At 45.5% G+C, this 26,186-nt stretch overlaps 1 protein-coding gene across 2 annotated transcripts in view; it reads left to right on the top strand.

Moving 5' to 3' along the window:
- The window catches only part of LOC6733760, a 40,375-nt gene extending 14,836 nt beyond the window's left edge, over positions 1–25,539 (top strand). For both annotated transcript variants that reach the window (XM_016167156.2, XM_039292942.2), the window contains exons 3-9: positions 11,752–12,618; positions 14,663–14,911; positions 15,842–16,113; positions 19,189–19,297; positions 19,407–20,027; positions 22,436–22,913; positions 24,677–25,539. In XM_016167156.2, coding sequence (XP_016026717.1) covers positions 12,246–12,618; positions 14,663–14,911; positions 15,842–16,113; positions 19,189–19,297; positions 19,407–20,027; positions 22,436–22,913; positions 24,677–25,337 — 2,763 coding nt within the window. In that variant the 5' untranslated portion in view covers positions 11,752–12,245 and the 3' untranslated portion in view covers positions 25,338–25,539. The remainder of the gene's footprint in view (positions 1–11,751; positions 12,619–14,662; positions 14,912–15,841; positions 16,114–19,188; positions 19,298–19,406; positions 20,028–22,435; positions 22,914–24,676) is intronic.
- The last annotated feature ends 647 nt before the right edge of the window (positions 25,540–26,186 follow it).

Genomic DNA, 26,186 nt, shown 5'->3' with positions numbered 1-26,186 from the left:
GATGCAAATTTTCGACACTTGGTTGCTGCGGTTCGTTTACCAACTGCGGCTCGAGTTTAGAAAGAGAGCGGACGAGCACCGCAGAAAGAGACAGAAAGATGGCAGTGGCGAACAATTTTCGGTTTTTACTGGCATTAACACGCAAAATTGACCGCAACAAATTTACACAATTTCCATGCGAGCAACGTTGCTGCGTGGCCGTATTGATCCCAACAATTCAATTAAAATCTCAACGATGCTGGCCAAGTGCTGGGAATTGGCAATAGTGCCCTAAATCGCATTCCATCCCCAAATGAATTACAGCAATGACATCTATTTTACTTTTCAATTAAGAGCCATGGGAGTGCGATGGGATAGTCCGCCGGCGAAAATTAAATCTTTTTGCCATTTAAAATGTAATTAATTTTTAATGCACGCACATGCGGTGACGTTGACGGCTTACAATGTCTGTTTATGGATGAATTTCGATGCGATTATCCGTTTTGCATGTGTCCTTGTGGCTTTTTAATTGGCCAGTCGGTAATTGCTTGGATAAAGGACTTAGCAACAATGTTTTGGAATGCTGGATATGCAGTTGATTCGATTAATAAAAGCTAATGAGTTCTGTAAGTTGCGTTTGTCTGCGCCTGATTGCCACTTTAATTGTTGCTCCCTTTGTGATTTATTTGTGTGTTTTTTTCTATGAAACACACTGGTTAGAATTTAATGCTGTGCCTGTTTTTTCGGGTTTCTTATCGCCCATTTAATTAGCCTTTCCAGTTGGTCACTACATTTAATTTTGGTCTGTTTGCCGGACTGAACTGACGACAATTACAATTACAGGAATTGTATAGAATTTCGCTAATTTGCTGGACTAATTTGGCATTTTAATGAGCCACAGAGCCGCAGAGAAAATGACACAGCACCAGCGAACTGTGAATTTATGGGCGACGAGCATTTCGAGCATTTCCAACATTTCCAGCATTTCGAGCGTTCGAGTTGAGTTACAAATTTTCCCAGTCATTTATCAAGCGTTAGCAGGGCATAAATCTCGTCCAAGCAAATAGCCAAGTAGCTGTGACATCGCAAACTACGCTCTCCTGGCCAAAAGTCAAATCCAAGCCGTGGCCATAATGCCCACCGTCACGCAATTGTCTTTGGCAGTGGAAGTGCACGAGTCGCGCGGAGCCGGCATTATATTTTACTGCCTTCGACTGTAGGACATTAAAAACAAAGGACAACAAATGTCGCGAAGACAATGAGCCAGGTTAACGTGGCTGCCACAATGGCAGTTGTTTTGGCGGCATATGCCATGCGGCACGTGGCAGGCTGGCAGGTTGATTTATGCAGTCGGGCGAGATGAAAAATTGATGACTCAAATCCGACAGTTGAATGCCTCCTTGGGGCGTCGTTCGCAGGTGTGATTCGGGCTCAACTCGATTTGATCCTTATCGCGTGTTTACTTAATTAAAACTACAGCAGCCAACGGACCGAACTGCCGTTCTAATTGAATCTGAGTTGCAAGTTTTGCATCGAGATGTGGCTGTGTGCCGAATTAGTTGTATGTGCTGTGGGCTGGCAATTAGTCGGATTACCTGGCCCAGCAAAGTAATTGGAATGAAATGCAATTTAGTTGCTATCTGGTGATCGGGAAATGCCGCAATTTGTTGGCAGGACCGCAGTCGAGAATCTGTTGCATAAAGGGTTTTGCAAGTTGGCAGCATTCCAGCAGCCGAGCACGAAAAGTGCTGGTAATCTTGATGTTGCCACATGAAATGCCACAAGTGTCCGGCACTCCGTTGTAGCATACTTTCGGGCGCAGCCATTTGAATAGAAACCACATTAATCATACGCCCTGTGTCCCTGCCCCTTGCCAAAACGAAAAACTAATTGAGCTGTGGTCGCTGCATTTCTCCATTGCTGCTGTGCTGCATTGCTGCATTCCTGTTCTTTCTTCCCCACTCTCTTGCTTTCCATATCACGCATACGCCACATTGTCCACATATCAGCGTTGCAGCATATTAAGTCATTCCCGCTCGCTGGCGTTTGACAGGCAGTGTATATGCGAGTTTATGTATTTACATGTCTAAGAGCTTGTTAAAGTCACGTTTCTGGCAAATTCTATTATATTGTAAAGCATTTTCCCTATTTTGCGGCAAGTGCCAAGCGGCAGCTGCCATCTGGCAGTTCGCTGCATGCAATAAAAATGTCTACGGCACACGCAACTTGACTCCGGGTGAATGTCGGGTGAAAGTCCCAGCCCCTTTCCCATTCTCATTCCCAGTTTCAGTCCGGAGCGCATTTCGTGCGTATGGAAAAAGGACGGGGCAACAAAAATCTGCAATTCATGCAATTTTCATGGAAAATTTGCCACGCCAAGAGAACAGAGAACATACATTGGAGCAAGGACACAACACGTCTGTGTACATATTCATGTGTGTATTAGGATCTGTGCTTTGAATGTCAAAATATTTTTGTGTTTGGCATTTCAAGCGTTAAATTTCTTCTGTCAACGCTCGTCCCCAGGAAAACTCACTCTCCATCTCATTGTATTGTCTGAGCAGCAGAGATATTTTTGAGGTTTTCCCCACTCACTGCTTTTCCGTTTTGGGGCAAATTCACCGACGGAATCCAAATTAATTTGCCTAGCACGTGGGCTCCAGTGATTATGTCTAGCTGGATTTGTGTATGCGTGTGTTTTTGTTTGAATTTGTCTTAAGTGCTAAAGTCCTTGGCTTGATGCCTGCGAGATTACGGCTTACGTGAGACATCGCCCCGATTGGGACTTCTATATGAATTCCCCAACCCATTGCGGAGCTTGATGTGACATTAAAGAGATTCTCTTAATAAATTGCGGCAATTATTCTTTAGCTGCTAGGGGAATTGCATCGACGCTTCATAAATGCCCAGAATTAAGTAGTAGACGAAAGGAATTTTTCATCGTGTCACATAATGTTATAAACAATTACACATGCATCTAGCTAACACTTTCGACTTATTAAGACAAATGGTTGAGTAACTGATATTTTGCTTACTGTAATCAAATATTTAATACACTAGTATATGAAAATGCCTAAGAATATGCATGTTATCTTAATTTTCAAATTATGTCATTTATGTTATGTAAATGATTATTGGGTCCCACCAATTCTTATCGCCTCTTAGATCTTGCTTTATTTTTTCCCTTGAAGGATATAACATTAAAATAGATTTGATTGCGATTAACAGAATTTAGGAGGTCAAAGTCAATGCAATTAACTCGGCTTGTTATCCACTGAGTTCTGTGGCTTTTGATCCTTTGGCCGGGATTTGGCGGGCGGTTGGCTTTTGGAATCCTTCGGATAAGATTGCACAGGTGGGCAATCACTTGCATCGGGACTGGGATCGTTGCACTCCCCATCCGCCTCTTCCGGAACAGTCTTTCGAACGGTTTTTCCATCTTTCTTAATGACTACGATTTTCATGGTTAATTTGTGTAATTTTAATGGAGTTTCTAACATTTGAAACATATGCCTCTAGCAAAGGGCCTACTAAGATGAAGGAGTTTCTGTGAAATCGTGAAATCCTACAGAATTTCGTTAATCTTAATGCTTAAAGCGGCTCTACCAACTGGCTTCGAGTTTCGCCCGAAAGTAGGCAATGAAAACAGAGAAGATAAATGAAGACCAAGGCAGCCGGCAAACAAGCCACGTTCCCGCCCACTCTCGCCCACATCCTTCCGCTTCTGCGGCAGATTTGTGGCCGTAGTGGAGTCTAAAAATATGCCGAGACCCACCGACAGCCACGCCCAGTTGCCCCACCCAATGTCCACCGCCCACCGCCCACCGCCCACACGTGATGTTTGCGGGAAGCGTTGTCGGCATGTTTGCTATGGCTGCATGTGGAAAGTGGCACATAATTAATTCAAATTAATTACGAATTGTGTGGAATTAGTGCTTGTGGCAAGTCCTGAAATGAACCCCAGATCCCGGGGATCCGTTTCCTTGCCGAGCGAGACGGTCTGGGTCGATGCTCGGCCTACATTTTGCAGCAGATTTTTCGGTCCGTCCCCTTCAATTTCCGAGTGTATTCCACTAAAATGCTAATTCTTCGTTAGCCAAAAGTCAAGCCCTCCATTGTGTGTTTGTCTGACCCAATTAGCGCGCATTTGCAACAAACTCATAAACTGGGGCGGCCAACTGCAGCGAACGGGGGCGTGGCTGATGGCCTGGCATTTATAAATCAATTATGCAGCGATTGCACGCTCATTAGTGTCAAACTCAATTAACGCTTTGACAGTTTGGCAGGGTTCAAACCGGACGGACAGCTGAATAGGCGAACAAGCTGAATAGGCGACTTGCAGGCGACAGGAGACAGCAACACGGATTGGGGTCACTTCCGCTGTCCAGCGGGCGACCCAAGTTCAAGCCCCCAATTGGCTGGGCTGATCCGAATGCCGGTGGGCGATTACGCCACTGCCATTCCCCTGAAACACTGACGGCAGTTGCAGCGATTATCGAGGATAATGAGCTGAAGGCCTCTAATCGATTGCTGGCCAACGGAAGTGAGTTTGCGCTGCATATTCCATGCGCCATCGTTTATGTCTTTGGTTGCTAATTACATATTTGTTAGAGAGAAAATAGGACAGGCTGAGAACAGTTTAGTTTTTACCAGATTATAAGCAAATCATAAGTAAGTTTCCCTAAATATTCAATAAATTTTGTAATATATATTTACAGAAGGACTTTAAAATGAGTGTTGCGGCTTGTGCTCTTTTGCGTAATAATCCTTTTGCAAGGACTATCACATTATAGTGTTTTAGAAGATGAAGCTATGTATAAGATTGATTGTGCTTAAAATATTTAAATAATAGTAGAAATGCCGTCGGGCTGTTGGCTTCCTTAATGTCTTTTCAATGTCCAGTTGACCTTCTGGTGCCACAGATAATCTCTTAGCTGGCAGGGCAAACCGACTTCTCCTTTCACCGCCTTGCACATTTTATGAAATGTTAATCCTGAGCGACCTTCGGCAAATCATCAGCTATGCTCTTAGCTTCCCAGCCGGACTTGATGGCTCTGGGGCATCGGTTGGCATTCATGGTGGAGCGCAGACAATGCCGTTCAGATCCATTCAGCAATCTGGGCCCATTTCCAGCTGCGACCGGTGTTTTATATCATAATTGCAATCTTGCATAAATGCGTGCGCCTGAGTTTTTGAAGTACGCCAAATGTGGGTGTGTGTGTGGGTGTGCTTACGTTGGTCCTGTGGCTGGGCTTTTGGGCTTATGGTTGTGTGTGCTGGTATCGGCATGCCATGTTTGTTTGTCCTTCGGATCGCCATTTTAGTATGCGTCTTTTTTACAGCTTCGACGGTGAAAGCAATCCCAGGCAGCCATCTATGGAATCCCTGCCATCATTATCATCGCCATCGCCATCGTCATCGTCGCCGGAACACGTGTTGTCTCCTCGCCCAAAACAAATCCCCGCCCCTTCCCGGGCCGCAAACAAACCAGCCAACCTCGCCATGTCCATGACACACTTGCTCCGCAATCTGTGTTAGTGCGAACGAGGTGTGTGCGGTGTGTTTGGTGTGCATATCTCGGTGTTTGCATCTGTGGGCTACCGCCCATACAGCCCAACCACCCAACCATCCAACCACCCAGTGCAAACATGGGGGTTCCGCCCACAGAAACGCATTGAAACGCATTTCGTTTGCTCTGGCTGGTCAGCAGAGGAGCATTGAGGTCACTCGGGCTGCATGTTATTACCCAGCCTCCAGGACCTTCCCGCTACGATGTCCCACAGTCGATTCACCTGATTTCTTTCATTCCTCGCCACGTTTGCTCCATTAGCACTCAATCATGTGCTGATACCAGGACCACTCGTGCATCAAATTAATACCAAACACCGAAGCGAAAATGTCATCAATAACGCTCATCGGCGCCTGCGGTTGGAGGTGGCTCAAGGAGTCCGCTCCACGGATATTCGGGCACAACCCCTCCGCCCTCCGGCCACGTGACCAAGTTAATTTGGCGTTCTGGCCACAAACAATTAGTAAGCAAAACAAAGCAATTACAATGGTCAAAAGGGTGTGAGGAAATTTAGAGGGCTGTGGATGGAAGGATAGAAATTCCTGGAGCTACACCAGCCAACACATTATTAGAACGAGGATGGGATTGTGTTGGTAGAGGAAATATATTAAATTGATATTCGAAGTGCCTCAAAGAATGAATGGTTTTTATTCATTTAAAATGTCTTATTTAAATCAAGCTGTCAAAGGAATATAAATGTAAATCTTTAAATACCTCAGCGTATCTATCATCCCTGTTATAGTAATTTTAAGTCTTTCAGTGTCTTTTGTACTTTTTGCTGCTAATGGTGCCTTCAAAACTCCGCAGTAATTAAAGCTTACTGTACTCGATGTTCCACGAGCCCAAAATCCTCTGACTGCCTTGTTGACAGCCCAAATCCCTTTTGTGTAGACCAGTTTTAAGCCATTTGAGTGGTTGGAACTATTATTGCATTCGGTGGAATCAACACTCACTCACTTACACACACACTGACAGACAGACAGGACTTGCCGCTTAATTTGGGCACATGTCGGCGTTAGTTGGCTCATTTAAAAGGCTCGGCGGTTGGTTAGTGGGTGTTTTGGCCTGCGGCTATGCCTTTTCCGATTTTGCGGCCCATGCAGCTATCTATATACATATATAGCTATATGTTTAAATAGATCCCGGCATATCCATGCAAATCGTAACGGCAGTTCATATATCAGGGGATTAGCTGCGAGACCGGAATGTTTTTAATGATAGCGAGACCCTGAGACAAAGTGCGCATAAAGTGCACTCAAAATGGCATTATCGGACCCCACACACTGTGTTATATGTATGCAGATATATAGACGTGATTCCGTTAGTTGCCGAGGGCCAAAAGGGCGGAACATCAAAGCTGACTACGTGCCACGGGGCTTTTATGCAAATTTCCGCTGGCAACCTTTCGCATGCATTTTATGCATGCCCTTGCCATTTTCCGATTTTCCCGTGTATTTTTTTGGGTCTTATCCCTCGTTCAATTGGCTAACAATTCGATTTTATTTGATTTAATTTCGTTCTTTTTATCTCGTTTATGGGAGACGGAGAGTGAGTAGAAAACTTTTTGCTTTAACTCGGCAAAGTCAATTAGGCCAACTGTGCAAACATTTGTTTGCACATTCACAGACTGGCTGAATGGCAGATAGTTGGAAAGGCAAGGGCAAAGGTCCAATGGGCCATTTCAGCTTGGTGCGACTACCAACTGCCATTGGCAACGTTTTGCTTAATTAACATTAAATTGTGTTGTACTACAAGCGAACCAACCTAGCCGAGTCTGATTCCCACTCCGAAAAGTGTTAAGACAAAAGCAAATTGCCACTAAATTGGCACTTAAGGAATTTCGCTGAGCTGGCCAAACGACGATGTCCTTCTTTGGCCCCTTCGACGACTGTCAATTAAAGCCCAACTGATGTTTAACAATTTAATTATGAAAGTTAACGAGTTTAACTTGAACTACAGCCAGCAGCTGCCTCTGGATCAACTCGGCTTCGGGTCCTGATTAAAAAACCTGTGAATGGCATCAGGAGCTGCCCTTTGGCCAATCTTAAAAGACAATCAACTTTCCCCTTGTCAGTTCAAATGTCTGTTGTTGTTGGCCATAAACTCAGTTGAATTTATTTAATACTTTCATGCCCATTCAGTCACTTTGGGGCTGCACAAAATGTATTTGTTTTATAGTAATATGCTCAAAGTTTCATACACACTTGCCCATAGTTTTGCTTTCCCTTCGCTTTAATGCAACTTTTAATTACACCGAAGCCTATTTACTGGAAATTGCAATTATGATGTTTAAGGGAATTGATTGAACTAATTTTGGCCATTAGCCGTCAACATCTTCAGCAGCCTCTGGCCGCACTTTTGGTATTCACGAAGCTGTGGCTGTTGCCTGATGGCCCTAACCATTGAGTTTTCCGGGCACAAAGGATGCCTTCATTAGCAGCCAAACGACTTTTAAATTTGCTTCTAATTATTGTGCATTTGTTGGGCAGTTTTGCATTTTCCCGCTCGACTTGACTGCACTTCAGCCCGTTTTCCAAGGGTGCTGCCGTGTATTTATGGGCCAAACGTTGCATTTGTGCAGTTTTTAATGAGTTTTTGTTGTTTTGCCACGCCGCTCGGAAAACTTTCCACGGAGCACTGCCACTGATGCCCGACTGACTAGATGACAGACTGAGTGGAAACGCTTGACTGGCCGACTTGCACTGCAGGCACTCGAAAAACTAATCAGCGCGGCCAAAGTTTTTCCTGGCCAGCTGAAAAGCTTTGCCACCAGCCCCTTCGTCCCCCTGCCCCACCGCGGGCTGTTTCTCCAGGCCCTCCTGGCCAAAAGACTTTACAACATAATTAAGATTGTTGCGAGCGACTTGAGTGCGTTTAATGAGGAACGGCCAAGGAATCGAGTGGAATGAGGCAAATCCAGCCACTAGTTTTCCCGGAGTTTTCCTTGTTGTGCGCAAAACTTTGCTGCCGGGGACTAAGGAGCATTTTCGGGCTCGTTACTTATCTTGCTCATTTCCTTTCAGTGCACTTTTGTGCCGGGCATTAACATGGTCATTATATCCTGGATCCTGCTGCACCTAATGTCCGTTGGTCTGCACTTGCCAGGCGTTTTCTTTGGGGCCACTTTTATTTTTTGGCGCCTTTGTTCTGAGCGTAATATGAATTATGAGCGCCGCTCAAGTGTTTCCCGCACCCAATTGCATAATCATAATCGTATGAATTTCCGGGGGTATCCCCACATACCCATTTCTATCTGTATCTGTTTATCTACTGCTCCGTTTTTGTTTCGCACCTCTGGCCATAAAACCAACTATAATCCGCACTCTTTGGCTAATGTGCTAAAAGTTCAGAGCACGCTTCAGTGCTTTTATGGCTTCAAAGGCGTGGAAAACACGCCGGAAAATCCCCTTATCGGAGTCCCACTCCTTCGGACAACCACTAATCTTGGAGCATTTAGTTTTCATTATAGGCACTTGGCTGAGCAATTTTATTGTTTCGCCTTTGAATAATGCTTTCCTCGTCGACACAACAGCTATTGTAGTGATTTTAATTTATATCTAATTTATTTAATATCATTACGCATATATTGCACCTTTAAGCGGATTTAAAGAAGGTAAACTGGTTGTTATACACAGAATACATTGATTTTGTTTTGACTACTTTACATAAACCCTTAAGATATAGTACTTTTCAATAGATAAATTAGACGATAAAAATCCATTGCCTATTGATTACCTTTGTCTGAGCTTATTAAAAATTAATACAGCACAGACTCAGCTTTTTTTTATAAACAAATAGATTTGTGTAGGAACCATTATTTTATTCACTTAAATAAAAATTACAATAGTAAACCATAAAACAACGGAAAAGCGCATAATTGGTAACTAACGACGATGATTCTGTTCGACTTCAGTTAACAAACCAACATGCAAATAAGGTTCGGATGAAAAATCAACTTTGCCCTCGTTCCTGCCCCCCTTTGCTCATCTACTGCGATGTCCTTTTCCACTATCATGTCCTTTTTTGTGGGTTTCCACAGTGCTGGGTGCTAAATGTCAGCAATGCAATTAAATCGGCAATGGCCAGTGTGGAGAGGGGCGATTTCTCTGGAGTTGTGGGGAGGGATACGGGGGTTTGGCTGGCGCGTTATAAAATTATAAAGCGAAATTGGATTTAAAAACAGCCAAGCTGTCCTGGTCTCCCAAGTGGGACTAGCTGGCTAAGAGGGCGGATGAGAATGAGAAATGTTGGCGCCATTAGCGCCATTTTCCTTGGATGCTCCCCGATGTCCTTCGCTTCCGCTCGTCCTTGCTGCTTTCTTTCTGCGCTGCGGCTGCTGCATTTGATGAGTGAAAATTGTAATTAAACTGCGTTTGTTGTCATTGCATTTAAAAATAATAATAATAAATAATGCATAGCGGGGAGGAGCGGAGCGGTGCGGGACGGAAGCCAGAAGTCTGCGACAGACGAAATGAATGGAAATGAAGGCGAGGCTTTTGGCCACGTTATCCTGGGCTGCAGTCGCACTTAACTATTAAAACTTTGGCAGGCGACTTCATGAAATGACGTGCGAAAAGCACGGCAGTGAGGAGCGATGAAATGAATGAGACCCGATGGAATACAGAAATGATGACGGAATATCCTTGCGGCTGAAAAGGGTTTTGTCAGCTGCCGGTCGGCTGAAAACGCTTTAATTAAAGTGAAACGCAAACATTTCAATTAAGGAGCGACTGTAAGCTGATTTCAATCTGGCTAAAAGGGATAACTTCCGCCAGACATTTTGCCCCATGCCTTTGGTCCTTTTTCGCTCTTCCGGCTGGCTCCTCCTGAAAATCCTTCGTGCGCTTAGATGTGTGCGTGTCCCCGTCGCAGTTCAAACGTTAGGTCACAATCAAGAGGGCATTGGCATTTCCCCCTTCTGCGAGCGATTGACATTAATTTTGCATTAGCCTGTGCTTTGGTCCTTTGTTGCTCATACGCCCCGTTGTTGGCCGAATTAAATTATGCGCGCTAGCCATAAAAAGCAACTCGAGTGGCCATTGTTTCGGCAGCCAAGCAGTTTCCGCTTTGGCCCAGTTCCAGTTCCTGTTTCAACTCCAAAAGAAAAGCCCCTAAACCGAAAACCAAAAACCCAATCCCAGACCCAGTCTCTCGCGTTGGCTTATTTTATTTTCCAATTAAGTAAATTGCGTGTGCCAGACGAAGACGCCTATTCCTCTTAACAAAAGGGCGGCTACAAGAGAATAAATGTTTTCCTCCTGGGTTTCCCTCCTCGGCATCCAACCACATCATTAAATGTTGCGTGTTGCCCCGCTTTCCCAGGAAGCTTCAATAACTAATCGCCGACTCTGCCCCTTCGGCTTTAATTGGTTCAATGTCTAAGTATCCCGAGCGCATTATCCATCCGCCCACAAAGTCAGCTCCATTACGATTAAAGACTTTGATGTGTGAAGGCTGGAGGTCTCATACAATACGAGTATGTGTAATCCGCAGCTGGCAGACAGATTTCAATTTGCCAGTCTATATCTGCTCTAATGCCAGACGCTCATTCAATTTGTATTACGCACTGCCTATATGGACTTGAGCTTTGTTATCATTTTTATGGGCTTAATCGATGGGATCCGATAATATGTTCGTTGTGGGCGGACTTAATCGGGGCTTTAATCAGAACTTAAATGGACGCTGAGAATCGATATGCAAATGGATTAATAAATAGTATTTATGTTAAATGAATTTGTCACTATTTGATTAAAACACCATTTACCTCGTAAGCGTTGATTCTGTTTTTTTATTATTCAAACATAACCACAACATAATTAAGTTATTAAGTGCATGCAATCACGTATTTTATTTCAGTGCCATAAAAAATATTAATTTAATCGCCACTCATTTATTATCGCACAAGCGTCTGCTGCACGGCCAACTATTGTTTTAAGCCAATCATAATAACCGTTGAATAAACATAAACATTTCATTCGTCTGCCATTTTTGCTTTCCCACTTTCCACTTGCCACTGACCAGTCGAATGGCCTGGGCCTTAAAGAGTTGCTAATTAGATTAAGTGAAGTGTCGAATTTAGTACGTATTCACTTTGTGTGCGCTTAACCTACTACCAAGTGCACTTCAACGGAAGCAGCCAGGCAGCAGCAACAACTGCAACAATATGACTACCGACTACAGCATACAAATGTTTTCAATTACAGGCATGCAGCACTGCGAAACGGAGGGGAATAAACTGGCACAACAACTTTAAAAGTACAAGCGGCCGGGGGAAGCAGGCGTCCATGGAGTGCATAGACCAGGAACAATGGTAAATGCCACGTCAGCGACATCAGCAGCAGCAACATCATCAGCGAAAGCAAAAGCAGCAAAAACGAGTCAACGACAGCTTAAAACATAATACGCCAGCTGAAGGCAACAAGCGGATAGAAAGACAGCCGACCAACAGAACGACAGACAGACAGACAACCAGGGGACAAAGATATAGGGGCGATATAGGGTGGTATATGGGCAGAACAAAGCGGCATTGCGAGTGATGAGGAATCGCTGTTGCAATTAGTAAGCCAAAGGGCTGGGCGAGCCATGAATCACGAGCTGTGCTGCCAGCGGAAACGGAAATGCTCGCTGCAAACGGAAGCGAAAACGGAAGCCGAGGAGCAGCAGGTGGCCACTAAATGCCATTGAACACTGAGCGATCATGTCCGACGTTGAGCAGGCGATTAAGGCCAAGCAGCCGCAGCCGTCTCAGTTGGACTGCTCCATCGACGATGAGACGGATGCCACCGAATTCGGAGGCCTGGGCGGAGTGGGTGGTCCGGGTTGTGGATCGGAGGTGGGTGCCAAGACCACCGCCTCGCTGACCGCCAAGCCGCGCAGCAGTCTCCGGCGCTGCTGCGGCCACTTGCTCAAGCTGCTCTTCTCCACGCCCGGCCTGGTGCTCCTGGTCATCGGCTACTCCGTGCTGGGCGGGCTCCTCTTCCCGCTGCTGGAGGCGCCGCAGGACATCAGCAAGTCGGCTGCCATTGCCAAGAGCCGGGAGGACTGCCTGCGCGAACTGTGGATCATAACAGGTGAGCTCCCTAACAACTAAACAATTTGATCGAGAATATTATAAGTAAAGAAATATCTTGTCCTGTTATTTCTTTAAAAGTATTTCATTCGGTATTTATTGTTACATTATTCGCACTTTTCTTAAATACAGCTATTAATTATTTTGTTATTATTTACTTATTTACTTAAATCTTTAAATAAATATAATAATATTGTATCTCTCTTTTGATCCTTATACTGATCAATTTATTTGCGTAAATATGCAGCAAATATTTTTACGCTTCGCTGGCGATGAACAAAAATTCGCATAAATTATAATGGCCACCACATTTTTGCCGCATAGGCCGTAAATTTTCGGCGTGTTTTGCACGCTTGATTTGCCTGCAAATTGCCAAAGTAATTCGCACATTAAAGCGACAATGTTTTGTTATCGCCCATTAATACTAAGTAAATAGTAGCGATTGCGAGCGCAGGGCCAGAACAAATATTTTAATTATAGGTACCAGCAAACATGAGTCCCCCACGAACACCCACCCCACCCCACTCGAAAGCAAACAAAAGACCGTCCAAATTCATTTTCGCAGCTACCGAATTGAATAATAGGTAAATATTTGCATAACCAAATATTTGGTCAGGCGGGCCATTTAATTCGCTTCCGCAACGGAGTGATATTGCATCGATTCCACGAATTTATCGCAACTATTTTGAGGTTTATTTGCTGGCCTGATTTATGTGAAATTAATTACTTTGTCGCACCTGCCAGTGGCACTGGATGAAAAAAGACTCCAACGGCACAGCGGCACGTGCATGAGCATTATATCCGATGTTATTTCATTAAAATTTCACCTAATAAATAAACCAATTAACTTGAGCTCATCCGCGGCACAGGCGTCCCACCTGGCGTATGATTAATTTGACGAGTCCTTTAACGAAGGACTAATGATGTGCTGAGTTCATCTTGGCTCGCAACATAGGTCATTTATTATGTGCTTCAACGAAAGCTGAGATTTTTAATGGTACTTGTGCTCTTAAAGATGGAAACATTCACCTATGATATCCTTTTGCTTTGCTTATATAATAACTTTAGTCATCATTCGCTTATTTCATATGAAATCTATGAAAACTACATTAAAACTGGACTGATGTGTTCCAATTTACCAAAATAATCAGGCCGAAGTATCTTATTACGAGAAATAGCATTAGATGGCTCAGGAGATGGTATAAACGCATTAGTAAGTTTTCTCTATACCATAGTATTTTGTTCATAGAGCTGAAAATTTCAATATCCAAGATAACTGAGCCAATGTCTAATTTGACTAGAACTAATGAAATATAAAATTTTAAGACAGCAAACCAATCATTTAAGGAACAAGTCTGAAATACCTCTTTAAAAGTTTCGTATTGTTTCTAAATTGTTATTCATTGCCAATTAGTTTCTTATAAACTCCAAAGCCCTGCCCTCAAGTCACTCGATTAAGCTGCAAAGATTGGCACAGAAAATCTTTTGATTTCGGTTTTGTTCTCGGCAACTAGCTTCAGTCGATTGGGGCGGGTGGCCTTTAGGTGGATGATGTCTGGGGAGGTGCACCATCGAGGCTTCAAGACTCGAGAGACTGGTGCCCACAATTCGCCCACCTCCTGCCATCTTTCACCCACTTCCACCCACTACCGCCCACTGCCACCCACTACCCCAAGGCCAGAGGGCGTGAAAAGGGCGTGAACGACAAGCACGACGGCAAACTAGTCTCGAACTGCTGTTAACAAGCGACCTCTGCAATTTGCAAGAGGCGAACACACGACATCGAATGGGAGCAGATTCCTCAAGACAGGCGACCGAAATCGAAGGGCAGGAGGATTGGTAGGATTGGAAACTTGGAGACTGAATTCTGGGCAAAGTGAACGAAGGATAGTCCGATTTGTCGGCACTTGTCGATTGGGTCGATGGGAGGTCGAAGGCTGTTGCTGCACTTGGCATGAAATTGCATAATTACGGAAAGGACACTTGAACGCATTCTGGAGGAGACCCGACTTAACCTTTTTTCCACCTCCCACCTTTCCTTGCAGAGAAACTCAACGTTCTGTACGAACGCAACTGGACGATGTTGGTCCACGAGCAGCTGCGTCGCTTCGAGGGCTCCATTGTGGCGGCCACGCGCCAAGGATCCGCTGGCTCCGCCGGCGGAGGAGGAGCAGGACTCTTCCACGAGGGCAGTGCGAGTGCCCTGGGCCACTTTGGCTACGATGCCGGCGACTCGCAGAGCTGGACATTCAGCGAAGCTCTGCTCTACTCGGTCACTGTGATAACGACAATTGGTAAGTTCCGCTCCTATTTCCGTTTCCGCACTTTCACTTTCGCTTCCACTGCTCCAAAATACCCAAGCCGTTTGGATTTATGTTTCGTGTTTATCTTGGAACTTGGCGAGCACGGCTGCTTATTATGATTTTCGACCAGGCCACAACTCGTGCTGTGGCCCACAAATATTTACTTTGCAGGGGGCAAATAGACCTCGACATAGCCAACGCCTTGGATGGCAAACTAAGCCACAGGAGCAGCCATTGCAGAGCACGGACATCAGACATGGTGTATACGACCCGGAGGCCGGGCTAAATATTTGCATATGCTAAATGATGGGACATCCTTGTTGCTACAAATTAACTGTATCTCATGGGCTTTAACTTTAACAGCCTGCCAGTTGTCCGGAAGACAGTCCATTGGTAGGGATGTACGTATATGAGCCAGAAGAATGCCGCTAAACGGATTTATTGTCGACATTGTTTAGGTCAAACACATCTGGGTTATAGTGGTAAATATTTGCTGTCTAATGAGTGCTTATGCATTGGCATACTTTAATGAAGTGTTAAGATGCAAATTAAACTTACACAGCTGAGCAATAATTAGTTTAATACGATAGAAAATTAATATTGCTAGGAGGGGCTTCTTATATTACTTAATCAGTCCTAGTGGGGATTGTTCTATATAATGTGATTGTATAAGTAGACACAGATAACTGGACAGCTTAAGTTGGGACCCATTAAACACAAACTTCCTGCACTTTCTCCTCGTGGAAAGTAATTCCATATGCTGCAGCGCCATTTCACCACAGATTAAGTTCCCAGAAGGACCCGCTCCCATTTCTCCGCTTGTCCTCACCCATCCGATTAAAAGTGCATGCATTTATATTAGCCTGTTCGTGCTTGCCATGCTCAAGTTCTAAACCAGATATATCATTCCGATCCTTGCAGGTCACGGCAGCCTGACGCCGCGCACCGCCGCCGGGAAGCTGGCGACCATCTTCTACGCCCTGGTGGGCGTGCCGCTCATGCTGATGTGCCTGTCCAGCTTGGGAGCCCTGCTCGCCGATGGCCTGCAGTGCACCTACGTGCGACTCTGCTGCCAGCTGCAGAGGCACCAGGAGCACAGAAGGAAGTCCACACCAGGCACATCGACGCCATCTGCCAGCAGTGCGGCCAACTCGAGGGAAAAGGACACGGACAAGAGGTCCAAGCGGCGAATGGTAAGGCCACCACGGCGCATGATTGATATTATTTTAGTGAGGGCAGCAGATGCAGTTCATCAGAGAGCGCAACGCAATAGCCGCTAGCTATTTGTCATGGCGCCGACTAGAAGACATTAATACCAAATTCAGCGTTCATATTAAAGAAAAAAAACGCCCATTTATATCGGGTTCCTTTAAACACATACACTTAAGGCTACAAAATAACCGTCAGATTGATTTCCCAAAGGCTTCCTTCCTTCCATTCCCCACACTTCGCATTTCTGCCAGCAGCCGTGGCGTATGATTGATATTGTTTACCCTGGAACAGCAGCTGCATCCACAGTCACTCCATCGACTGACTGCAAGTCGAGAACATTTTTATGGGTCCTAATTCGATGGTTGAAGGGACAACTTACTCACTTTATGCTACCAGCAGCAACTGTTGCTGCCGAGTAGCCCAAAAGGAAAGGAGTCCAAAGTGTTTTGCTGTGCATTCCGGTTTAAAGTAAACTTTCGACATTGTTCTGCGTGTCCAAAGTTCCCATGGAAAAGTTTCGCTGGCTACTCCGCTGTTTTACGCATGAACTTTTCCCACTACTCACTAAGTGTTTCGCTCGTAGTTTTTCCCACCCCACCACGAAAGTTTTTCCCCGGCAACCAAGACAGTTTCGTTTTTGGCCAGCGGAAAACCTGAATCCCTGGTCGCTTATGTATGGAAATGGACATGGCTGCCAAGCCAGGATGTGATGGGAATCTTCGATTGTCCGGCGATTTGCTTTGCTCGATGGAATCCAACCCATTTTTCGCAGATCAGACTGCACTGGGGTCTCAAATTACGGCTTTTAATTACGACAGCAGAAGCCTTTTAAGTGGATCTCCAAGCCGGTCCGGATTTCTATTAACGCAAACTGAAAGTTTGTAATTGATTTGGGCAAAACAACAAAGAACTTTCCCGTTTGCCTTTTTGTTTTTCGTTATACTTTCTAGGTTTTCCCACTGCAGACTGTTTTGGGTTTGGTTTCACGTTTTTCCTGGTTTATTGCGTTTTTATTTGCTGAGCAAACGGAGCCACGGTTGTATACATTATAAATAATTTTTTAGGATATCAAAACTCTGACTAGGTTGCGCAGTCCTTTTTTTTTGCGCCGACTGTATTTGTTTGTTTGCGTGTCCTGTGCATTCGTGCATAAGTTTTGTAAGTGATTTGCTGGCCTTTCGTAATGACATTTCTGCTTTCGGAAGTCCCAGTTACGGATTTTCCATGTACGGCACACTCCTTTTTGCCATTCCGGGCTAAATATTTAACTTTAAAGCTTTAAGGCACAAAAACTGATTCGCTCTGTTTGCACTCACAGCCTTTTTCAATTGTGGCCACTCATTTGTCCGCGCCGCTGTTTGTTTTGCTTGCACAAATTTTTGTTTAATTGGCAATTTATGGCTGAGCGGGAAAAACGAAAGCGAATGGCAGGGTTCAATAAATAAATAAGTGATTTTGCGGTGGCCACGCCAACTTCGATGGCCTGTTTGTCATCTGGCGGAGCGGCAAACAAAAAATTCATTTCATAAATTAACATTTACTTGCGGACGCGCACCCAACTCGACACTTTTAATGAACTCGCCGCCAAAGTTTGCCCGTCAAGCTCGAAAGTTGACTCTTTAAGCAAGAAACAAGAACCCCCTTTCGACACTTTAAACTTGGTCGCAAACTTTAGTTTGCAGTTTGAGCCAGGTCAAATGGCGGCGGCATAAATTTAATTTTTCCCGGCCAAGTGGCCGGGTTTCGTGCCAGGTAAATTGAAATGAGTGCGAGCCACTTTAATGCGGCTGGGGAAAAAGTTTACCCGCCACTCAACAATTACACTGGAGGCATGCAATAACTTCTCATTTCCGCCACTTTTGGCCCTAATTGATTTGATTTGGCCGGGAGCTCCAGCTCCAGTTTAAGCTGCAGCTCCAGCTAACGTGGCAGGTGCCACGCCATCGAAGCTGTAGGATTTCGGTGCTAAAATTGAAAACTTTCCGCATCCTCCATGTTCGAGTGGTAATCTACTTGCCGTGTTCCCAGCCACTCAGGCATGGCATTCCTTTCACGATTGCTAGTTTCCCAGGCCAGCGACTTGTTGAACAGGATTTTTGCATTTGCCCATATGGAGCCGGCTTGTTTTCCGTCTCCATGTTGCGTTCAACAACTCATTAGGGCACAATCCAATCTGGCAGGACGTCACGAGGCCGGCCAAGTGGACTTTTGGGCTTTGGGGCAGCACAAGGATGCGCCTGGCAATTGATAAGACTGCCAGCAGATTGCGGTTGGCTCTGGGGATGTGCAGTCATCGGTTGAATTATTATCGCCATCGTGTTGACTGCTGCCATTTCGGCTTTTGGTCTTTTGCTCTTTTGGCCTTTGCCATCGTCCTTGCAATTATCATGACGCATGCTGCCGTAACGGGTTTCGCTATGGGCTTGGGCCCGATTCGGGGGATGGAAATGGGTTTTCCGGGCCCAAACCGCAAGACTAGCAGGGAGACATTTCACATATTTCCCTCATTTCCATCGGTTGTTTGCGTGTGTGTCCATTAGATTCGCCTGGCATTTGATGATGATGCCGCAGAACCGCAAAGCACACGAGATGCCAGGCGTTTGGCCGCAAACAGCTTTTGAGGACAAGGGACAACGGAGATGATGACATCAGTTTCCGGCTTAAGAAAGGCATGTCCTTGCGCCTGCAAATAACGTGCCTTATTGGCATTGCCTCCATCATGTCAAATAGCCGCAGTGTGGGCACAGGACATCTCCGGAACCAGGTCGTTTCCTTTAGCATTTTGCAGAGATAATTATTCGGTATTATCCTTTAAGTGCACAGTGAACAATTGATCGATTTCAAATAGAATGCAATTGTTTCATGTAGCGTTAGATAAGAAAACACTGGTGATTGAAGTCAATCAAGTCAAGTCAAAAAGATGTTTAAAAGGATTCCAATAAATGGAATGCTCAAGTTCAACTTCATTGTTGGTCTCAGTCCTCCAGACATGCAGATTGTATATCGATTGAAATTGCAAATGAATTTCAAGTAAATGTCTTCTTTTCCATCCACAGGCCAATTGCAAGGGCTGCCAGTACGATGCGGCCAACAGTGAGACGAGCTTAAACGACTGCTTGGAGTATGGCCAAAAGGGAAAGCTGCCGCCAGACAAAAAGGAAGGAGGTGAGTGTCGGCCGCATTGTTCGGATGCTAATTGTATTGTCAGCACAATTGCAAGTCGTTAATCATCTTGAACACGTCTGTTTCTCCTTTTGTTCCGTGCGGTCAGCAGATGCCTGTCAATTGTTGCGCAACTTGAATCCGCAGCAGCACTTCTACCAGCAGCAGCCGCAGCAGCCGGACGTCATGCTAATGACAACGACATCAGGCAGTGCGCTGCTGAAATACGCACCGCAACAGCAACAACTGCAGCAGCAGCAGCAATTATCGACAGCAACACTCCCGCGACAACATCATCAGATGCAGCTGCAGCAGCAGCAACATCACACGCAGCAGCAGCAGCAACTGCAACAGAACTTCGTGGCTGTGCCCAGCAGCATGCTGCGAATGCCGCTTACAGTGCCGCCAAATTGTTATGCGCCCGCGACAGCAACGATCTACTTTCCGTTCGGCCACGCCCCCTCCGCCCCGGGCAGTCCCGCCCACAACCAAGCCCACCCAACCCAGAATCCGAATGGCACTGCGCTGGGAAACACTGCCCTCGGTTCGCAGCCGCTGGTCAAGTACCACACGATACACTTGCAGCCCGCATCCGGGAAGCATCGAGTGTTGGCTTCTGGACTTCAGGACGCAACAGCCGTGAATCTCGTGACAGCATCCGAGGCATCCACTTCCACCCTGGAGGCCATCACTTTGCCACCGCCCCCAGCCTACCAGACAGCCAATGTGCACGGTGAGTGATGAATCGTATTGTTTACTGCCCTTCGGTGAGAAATTGAACTATGAAAATGTCGAATATTCAACTACTATCTCAGCTGCATTTCACAACAACAGACAGTTTAAATTGTATGCTCTAACTTTCTGATAAGCTTAAAATATTTAGAATTTTTCAATTAGTTTTAGAACAAATTTGTAAAGAAACAAAGATTAAAACAATTTGTGGGCCAAATGCATGTAAAACTAACTGGATTGCAGCGAGCACTAATTTGCCTTACATATGCCACATTTGTGAGATTAAATGTTCTAGTGTTTTAAGGTGGATTTTGAAATAATTGAAGTAATTTGCCAGATATTTGTGAATTGTTAATGAGTGCTAATGCTGGTGCGGCAGGAAATTTGCATAAATCGAACAAAGGAAAATGGAATATAATTGGATGAACAATTTGCACCAGCCCTAATGGCAGGCCAAAACCGAAAATGTTCTGCTGACAGATTTGGCTTAACCTGAGCCCCGAAACAAAACCGAACGAACAGTAATCAATCAATCATACGCCCTGCTGTCGCAGGACGAAGCCCCCCTCTGATGTGCCCCTTCAACGCCACAGTGCTCATTTACGCTTTCAATTATATAACAATTTTCATCATCATCATCATCATCAGCAGCTTGCAGCAGCGTGTTAAAATGACAGAGTAAAGCAGACACACACTTCGCTGGCATTAAAAGTTTTCAACTTGTGCTGCTCGACATGCCAGGACATCAACAGCAACAGCAACACCAACAAGGACGTAAGGATAAGGACAACATGCACTTGAGGCAACTTTCGACATGTGCGACAGTTTTATTGACGATAATGATGAGTTGGCATAAAGATGACAGTCCTGCCGGTTGCGTTGAGCTCTCAGCTTGTGCAACGCATGCAAAACTCATTAAAGTTAACAGCTCTTTGTCATTGAGGCGACGGCACGTGGCACGTGACTCGTTTTGTCAAAGGATTCCGCTTAATTTCGCAGCAAAATCTAGCGTGAGACCCGGCCATTTGTCTCCGAACGGAAGACATCGCCATCGCCATCGCCCACGCCATTGATTCCCCATGCATGTTAATTGTCTGCCAGTGGCGACGGGACACGACACTGGAATAGGGGATCCCACTCCCCGGAGTCCGAGTCCGCGGCCAACCGCACCATTAAAGCACAGCCAAAGTTCCTGCCACACCACCGACCGCAGGTCCAAAGTGACTTTTCTGCGCGTCCGGATATATAGTTCTATATATGTACATACATATTTAGGGCTGTCCTGCACTCTAATGAATGTCTTTCTTTGCTCCCTGCTCTAAAAGCCAGTACATGTGTGTGTGTGTGGTGTCCAAGTTTAAGTAAATATTTTCAAATTGGCCATGTCCGGAGCAGAAGGGTCCACTCCGGGCTGCACCGCGGACTTCTGGTGTCCTGCTGACAGCACTAAACTAAAAGATGTGCGCTTCCTTCCCGTTTTCCAAAGGAACTTTAATGTCAGCACAGTGGGAACAGTATCCTGATATAGTTTGATATACAAAATTTATAGAGGAACTTGCAGGAACGTAAATCTATCAAATTAATAAAATTAGTTCTTTTTTTTTACCAGTAAACTAGTGAATATGTCCAAAATATTATATATATATATAGAGGATATAGAGTATATAGAGGAAACTCCTATCCTATTTCGATTTTGAAGTTCGACCCATTAAGGCAAATAGAAATGAATAGCTTAACCCCTAATAGCTGTAATGCCCTAATTTCACAACGCTGCAACAAAGTGCGCTGAATAATTTACCGCAGCGGCGAATAGTTGAGGGAATGTGGCGCCCCCGACCTCGGCAATTGCCCACTGTGTGGAGCGCCAGATGTTGCAGTGCCCCTGACATCGCGATGACTCTGCCACTGGCAGCCGCTAATGAAAGCTAACGCCAAACTTTTGGTCCAAAAGTCGGGGGCACGGGCATGGCAATGTGAATCCGGATCCGGATCCGAATCCGAAGCGTTCCGCCACATTGTTGCATTGTTGGGCGAACTTTGAAAATGCAAAGCAAATAATTTTCACAGTGTGGCCCAGTGTTTCCCCCCACTACTCGAGTGACGAGGCTAAATGCACAACTTTTCCGGCTTTTCCCGCTGCTGCCACTGCCACTTCCGGCGGAACTAACGGGCTAACGGGATAATCTAACCGTGTGTGGCAGTTGCCGGAAGTTGTTTTGCCAATTTGTGCGGCAACTTTTTTATTTTTGGGCTGTGTGTGTGTTTCGTTTAATTTTGCTATTGAAATACAATTTTAACCAAGGTCTGTTTTAGTTCTCGTTTAATCATTCCAACTGCGTGTTCTTCGTATAATGCATTCATTACGTATTATGTATATTAAATTATTTAAATATTTTTTAACCATTGCAGCTGTGCGGCGGGCCAAGTTCGTGACGAAGCCATTGCCACACGAGATCAACGCACTGATGGACTGCGGAACGGGATCGCCAGACTTATCCGGCAGACATGATTTATTGCCGCCAGCCCATTCGGGGTCACCAGCAACAGGCGCCGCAGCAAGTCCTTTGTTGACCTACACGGCCGCAGCAACAAGCCCACAGCTGTCATCTGGAATTAAAGGCGGAACAGGAGCACCTCCCACGGCAGGAGCACCAATGCTTGTCGGCGGAGCAGGCAGAGGGGCAGCCCCTCTGACCGATAACGGTTTTATGGCCGCAGGTGTCTGTGGCATGGGTGCTGCTGCCCCCCTTCCAGCAACATCAATGGGTGCAGCCACTACAACAGCCTCCTCGGCAGCATCAACATTGTCGGCTCTTCTAAGCGCCAACTCCACGGGCAACGTGGACATCATGGAGGACGAGGATGAGCAGGAACGGGAGCGTTTGAGGTATGTAGGATGCAAAACGAATACAGTAAGACCAACGTAGAAGAAAATCGTATTCAATTGAGCTGGAAGCGCTTTCAATCTTTTATTTTTGATAAGCAATGTCGATCAAGCCGTGTCCGTCCGTATGATACTGCAGATGTCTGGTACTAAGAAGTAAAGAAGGTTTAGATCAGGCCAACTGATTCTTCTAATGATGTCGACCACGTCTGCAATAACAACAGAAATATAAATTACTTTTTAAATTATATTTTAACATGTAGATAATTTGACCAATTTAGGGAGCACCAAAAAGATTGATTCCCATTTTCTTCTCTGTGCAGCAAAGAATCCCAAGGGATAACTCCAGGTGCTTAACTTGCGTTTTATTAAAGCCTTGGCTTGTTGCCATCTAAAATCGAAAACCAAACGCTGGCGGAAAATTGTTAATTTAATTTCCAAAACAAACTTCCAGCCTGCCAGCAACACTTTAAATCAACACTTCACAAATCTGCATGATGCACACTGCGACCCACTACCGCCCAAGCCACCCAAGCCTCCCACTTTCCCTTGAACAGCCTTGCGAATTCGCGCTCCCCCCTGCGGTGGCTGCCACCCCCCCTTTCCGGCTGCCATTTTCTGCCAGAGTGAAGAGTGCTCCGCTTCTGATGATGGTTTCCTTCGCCTTTTTGAGCGCACATTTTGAGCATTTTATTTAATAAAAAGCAGTAGCAGCAGCAGCAGCATCTGGTAATTAATTTTGACAGTGAACCTGGGCACGCGTTGCGGGGCGCCCTGTGGCAGATATATATATATATATATATATATGTGTATATTGTGTATATATATACCCTCTTTGGTTTCAGTTTCAGCCTTGTCTGTAATTAATTGTAAGCCGAGCCGAGCCGGGCACTCACTCGCAATGAATCGGGTCAATTAATCGCAGCATCCAAAGCCAACAGTGCTCCTGCCTGGCGCCTTCTATCCTTCTTGCTTTGGGTAAACATGTACGTGATGTTGTCCTTATTGACCGATGCCGAAATCGGAAGTAGTTCTCTGGCACTTCTTTGGCCAATCTCAATGCTCTGCAAGTGCATCTCGAGCAAGTGTTTGCCCAGCCAAGAGCTCGCCATCCCGAGAGGCTTTTGGCCAAGTTCAATAAATGTTCGCCAAATTGGTTTGACAGAGTGAACTCGGGGCAACCGGAGTGCCGGCCAACGTGAATTCCACGCAGACTGTTGCAAGTTCTCGAGACCCTCGTTCGTGGCAACTCAAGGGGTATTTGGATTGTCAATCAAATCAGACTCGATTTGGGACTTGAAATTTTGAATTGAAGTGATTGAGACTCAGTTTTAAGGCTGTTTGGGCAACTTTTGACTTTAAGCTGACTTAAGCTCTACTAGAAGTGCATCAGTATAAATGAATAATTCTATTAAAAGGGCAAATTTTGGAGTTATGTTTCGTTCTTTCTTACTTTCTTAATTTAGCAATAAAAAACAGAATAGAGAACTGAAGCTCATTGCAACCGTCGGACTTCGTTTTTTATAGTTGGCCTTCTGAATATAACAAAGCGTTCTAAATGTAACGCATACGCCTCGTGTTCCAAGCCAGTGTAGCCCACGTGAACCGACAGTTTTATGCTTTATTGATTGGAGGTCAGCCCAGCTATTTCCTTTTTACGACCTGAGGTTGCTCGGGGGTTAGCTTTTTATGCCTAATTGATTTGTTTTATGGTCAGCTGCAACATAAATATTTATTGTCCATCCGTGTTTCCTATCATTTCGCAGCAACTGTCCGCACGGAACGCCGTCACGAGTGCCGCTGATAGCGAGTCCTTTGAGCGTGCCGCAGGACTCGAGCGAGAATACCACCCGAAACACCGCCTTCAACCGCCACACGCTGCAGCCGCTGAGCCGCAAGACGCTGCTGCTGACTCGTCGGTGCCACAGACACGCCTCTGGAACCCTGTACGACAGTACGGCGAACAACACGGAGACCTCCGACGACGAGGAGTACATGCAACACGGCAGCGAGCAGTTTGTGCTGAAGAAGCTGCGCTACCACTGCGACGGCAAGGACTGCCGCGAGGCAGAGGACTCCGAGGACGAGAACGAGGAGGGGGAGGGTCGGCAGGTGCCCATCAGCCTGGTGCTACTCATCCTTGCCAGCTACATCTGCGTGGGCACCGTTATCTTCGCTCTGTGGGAGAACTGGTCGCTGGTGGACGGAGCGTACTTCTGTTTTGTTACCCTGTCGACCATTGGATACGGCGATTTTGTGCCCGCACGGAGCTTTAACGGGCCTGAGTTGCAGCTATATGCCTGCTGCGCTTACTTGCTTCTGGGACTCGTCCTGGTTGCGATGTCCTTCAGCATCCTGGAAACGCAGCTCATGTGGAAGTGCAAGCGCATTGCCGTGCGACTGAAGCTGGCCCGCACGGATGGATAATGTGCTCATCCTCTCACAACAATCTGCAATCTTCAATCTGCAATCCGAATGCTTGAATCATAGGCTAAGTGAACTGTGTAATTAACCCAAACTAGCCCATCTCTGTGTACATTTGTCTGCCTATCGAAATAGTGAGAACTCGTATGTTGTCTGGAATTCAAATGAATTTGTGTAAATAAACGGAATTTTTGGAATTTTCGAATTTCTCTGCTTTTTGGCATTCGGCAGGTAATCGGATACAGGCCACAAACGTTTCTCGCATACCAAGTACTTGGGATGAAGTTTAGCAGCTTTTCATCTGAGTATAAATATCTGGTTCTTCATGTCACCGTTTGCATCTGCTGAATTATGTGTAACCTAATCACATTAACATATATTATTGCCCACTCCGCCATAAAAAGCAGGGGAAAACGGCATTTGTATTTATCTTAATTCTGGCTGAGAACCCAAATGTTTCCCCCAATAAACATAATTCCTGCGCTTATCCCCGCTGAGTGTTAGCCAAAAAAAGCATCAGGTTTCATGCAAAACACACAAGCGCACCTGAAACATTGTACCCCAGAAAAATACGCACACGTTCTGAAACTTCGAACGTTCATCATCTTTCCGAGACACTCGCCGCATACAAAGTGTGTTTAAAGTGGCGCATAAATTTCAAAGTGCCACGCGTCATCAAAATCAAATGCCAGCCGCAGCTACCAGTCCCTCCAACTTGTCCAAGGACCTCAATATACATACATATATAGGAGCCCCAAAAAAAGAGTCTCACAGTCGGCACTTGTCAGCAGTACTGGAACCGCAGGCCAAGCGGCAAAAAGTTGTGGCCCAAATCAATTGATACGACATCAA

The sequence above is a fragment of the Drosophila simulans genome, chromosome 2R (assembly GCF_016746395.2).
Source record: "Drosophila simulans strain w501 chromosome 2R, Prin_Dsim_3.1, whole genome shotgun sequence".
Taxonomy (NCBI): Eukaryota; Metazoa; Arthropoda; class Insecta; order Diptera; family Drosophilidae; genus Drosophila; species Drosophila simulans.
Note: the sequence above shows the minus strand (reverse complement) of the source record. Positions and strands in the feature narration are given on the sequence as shown.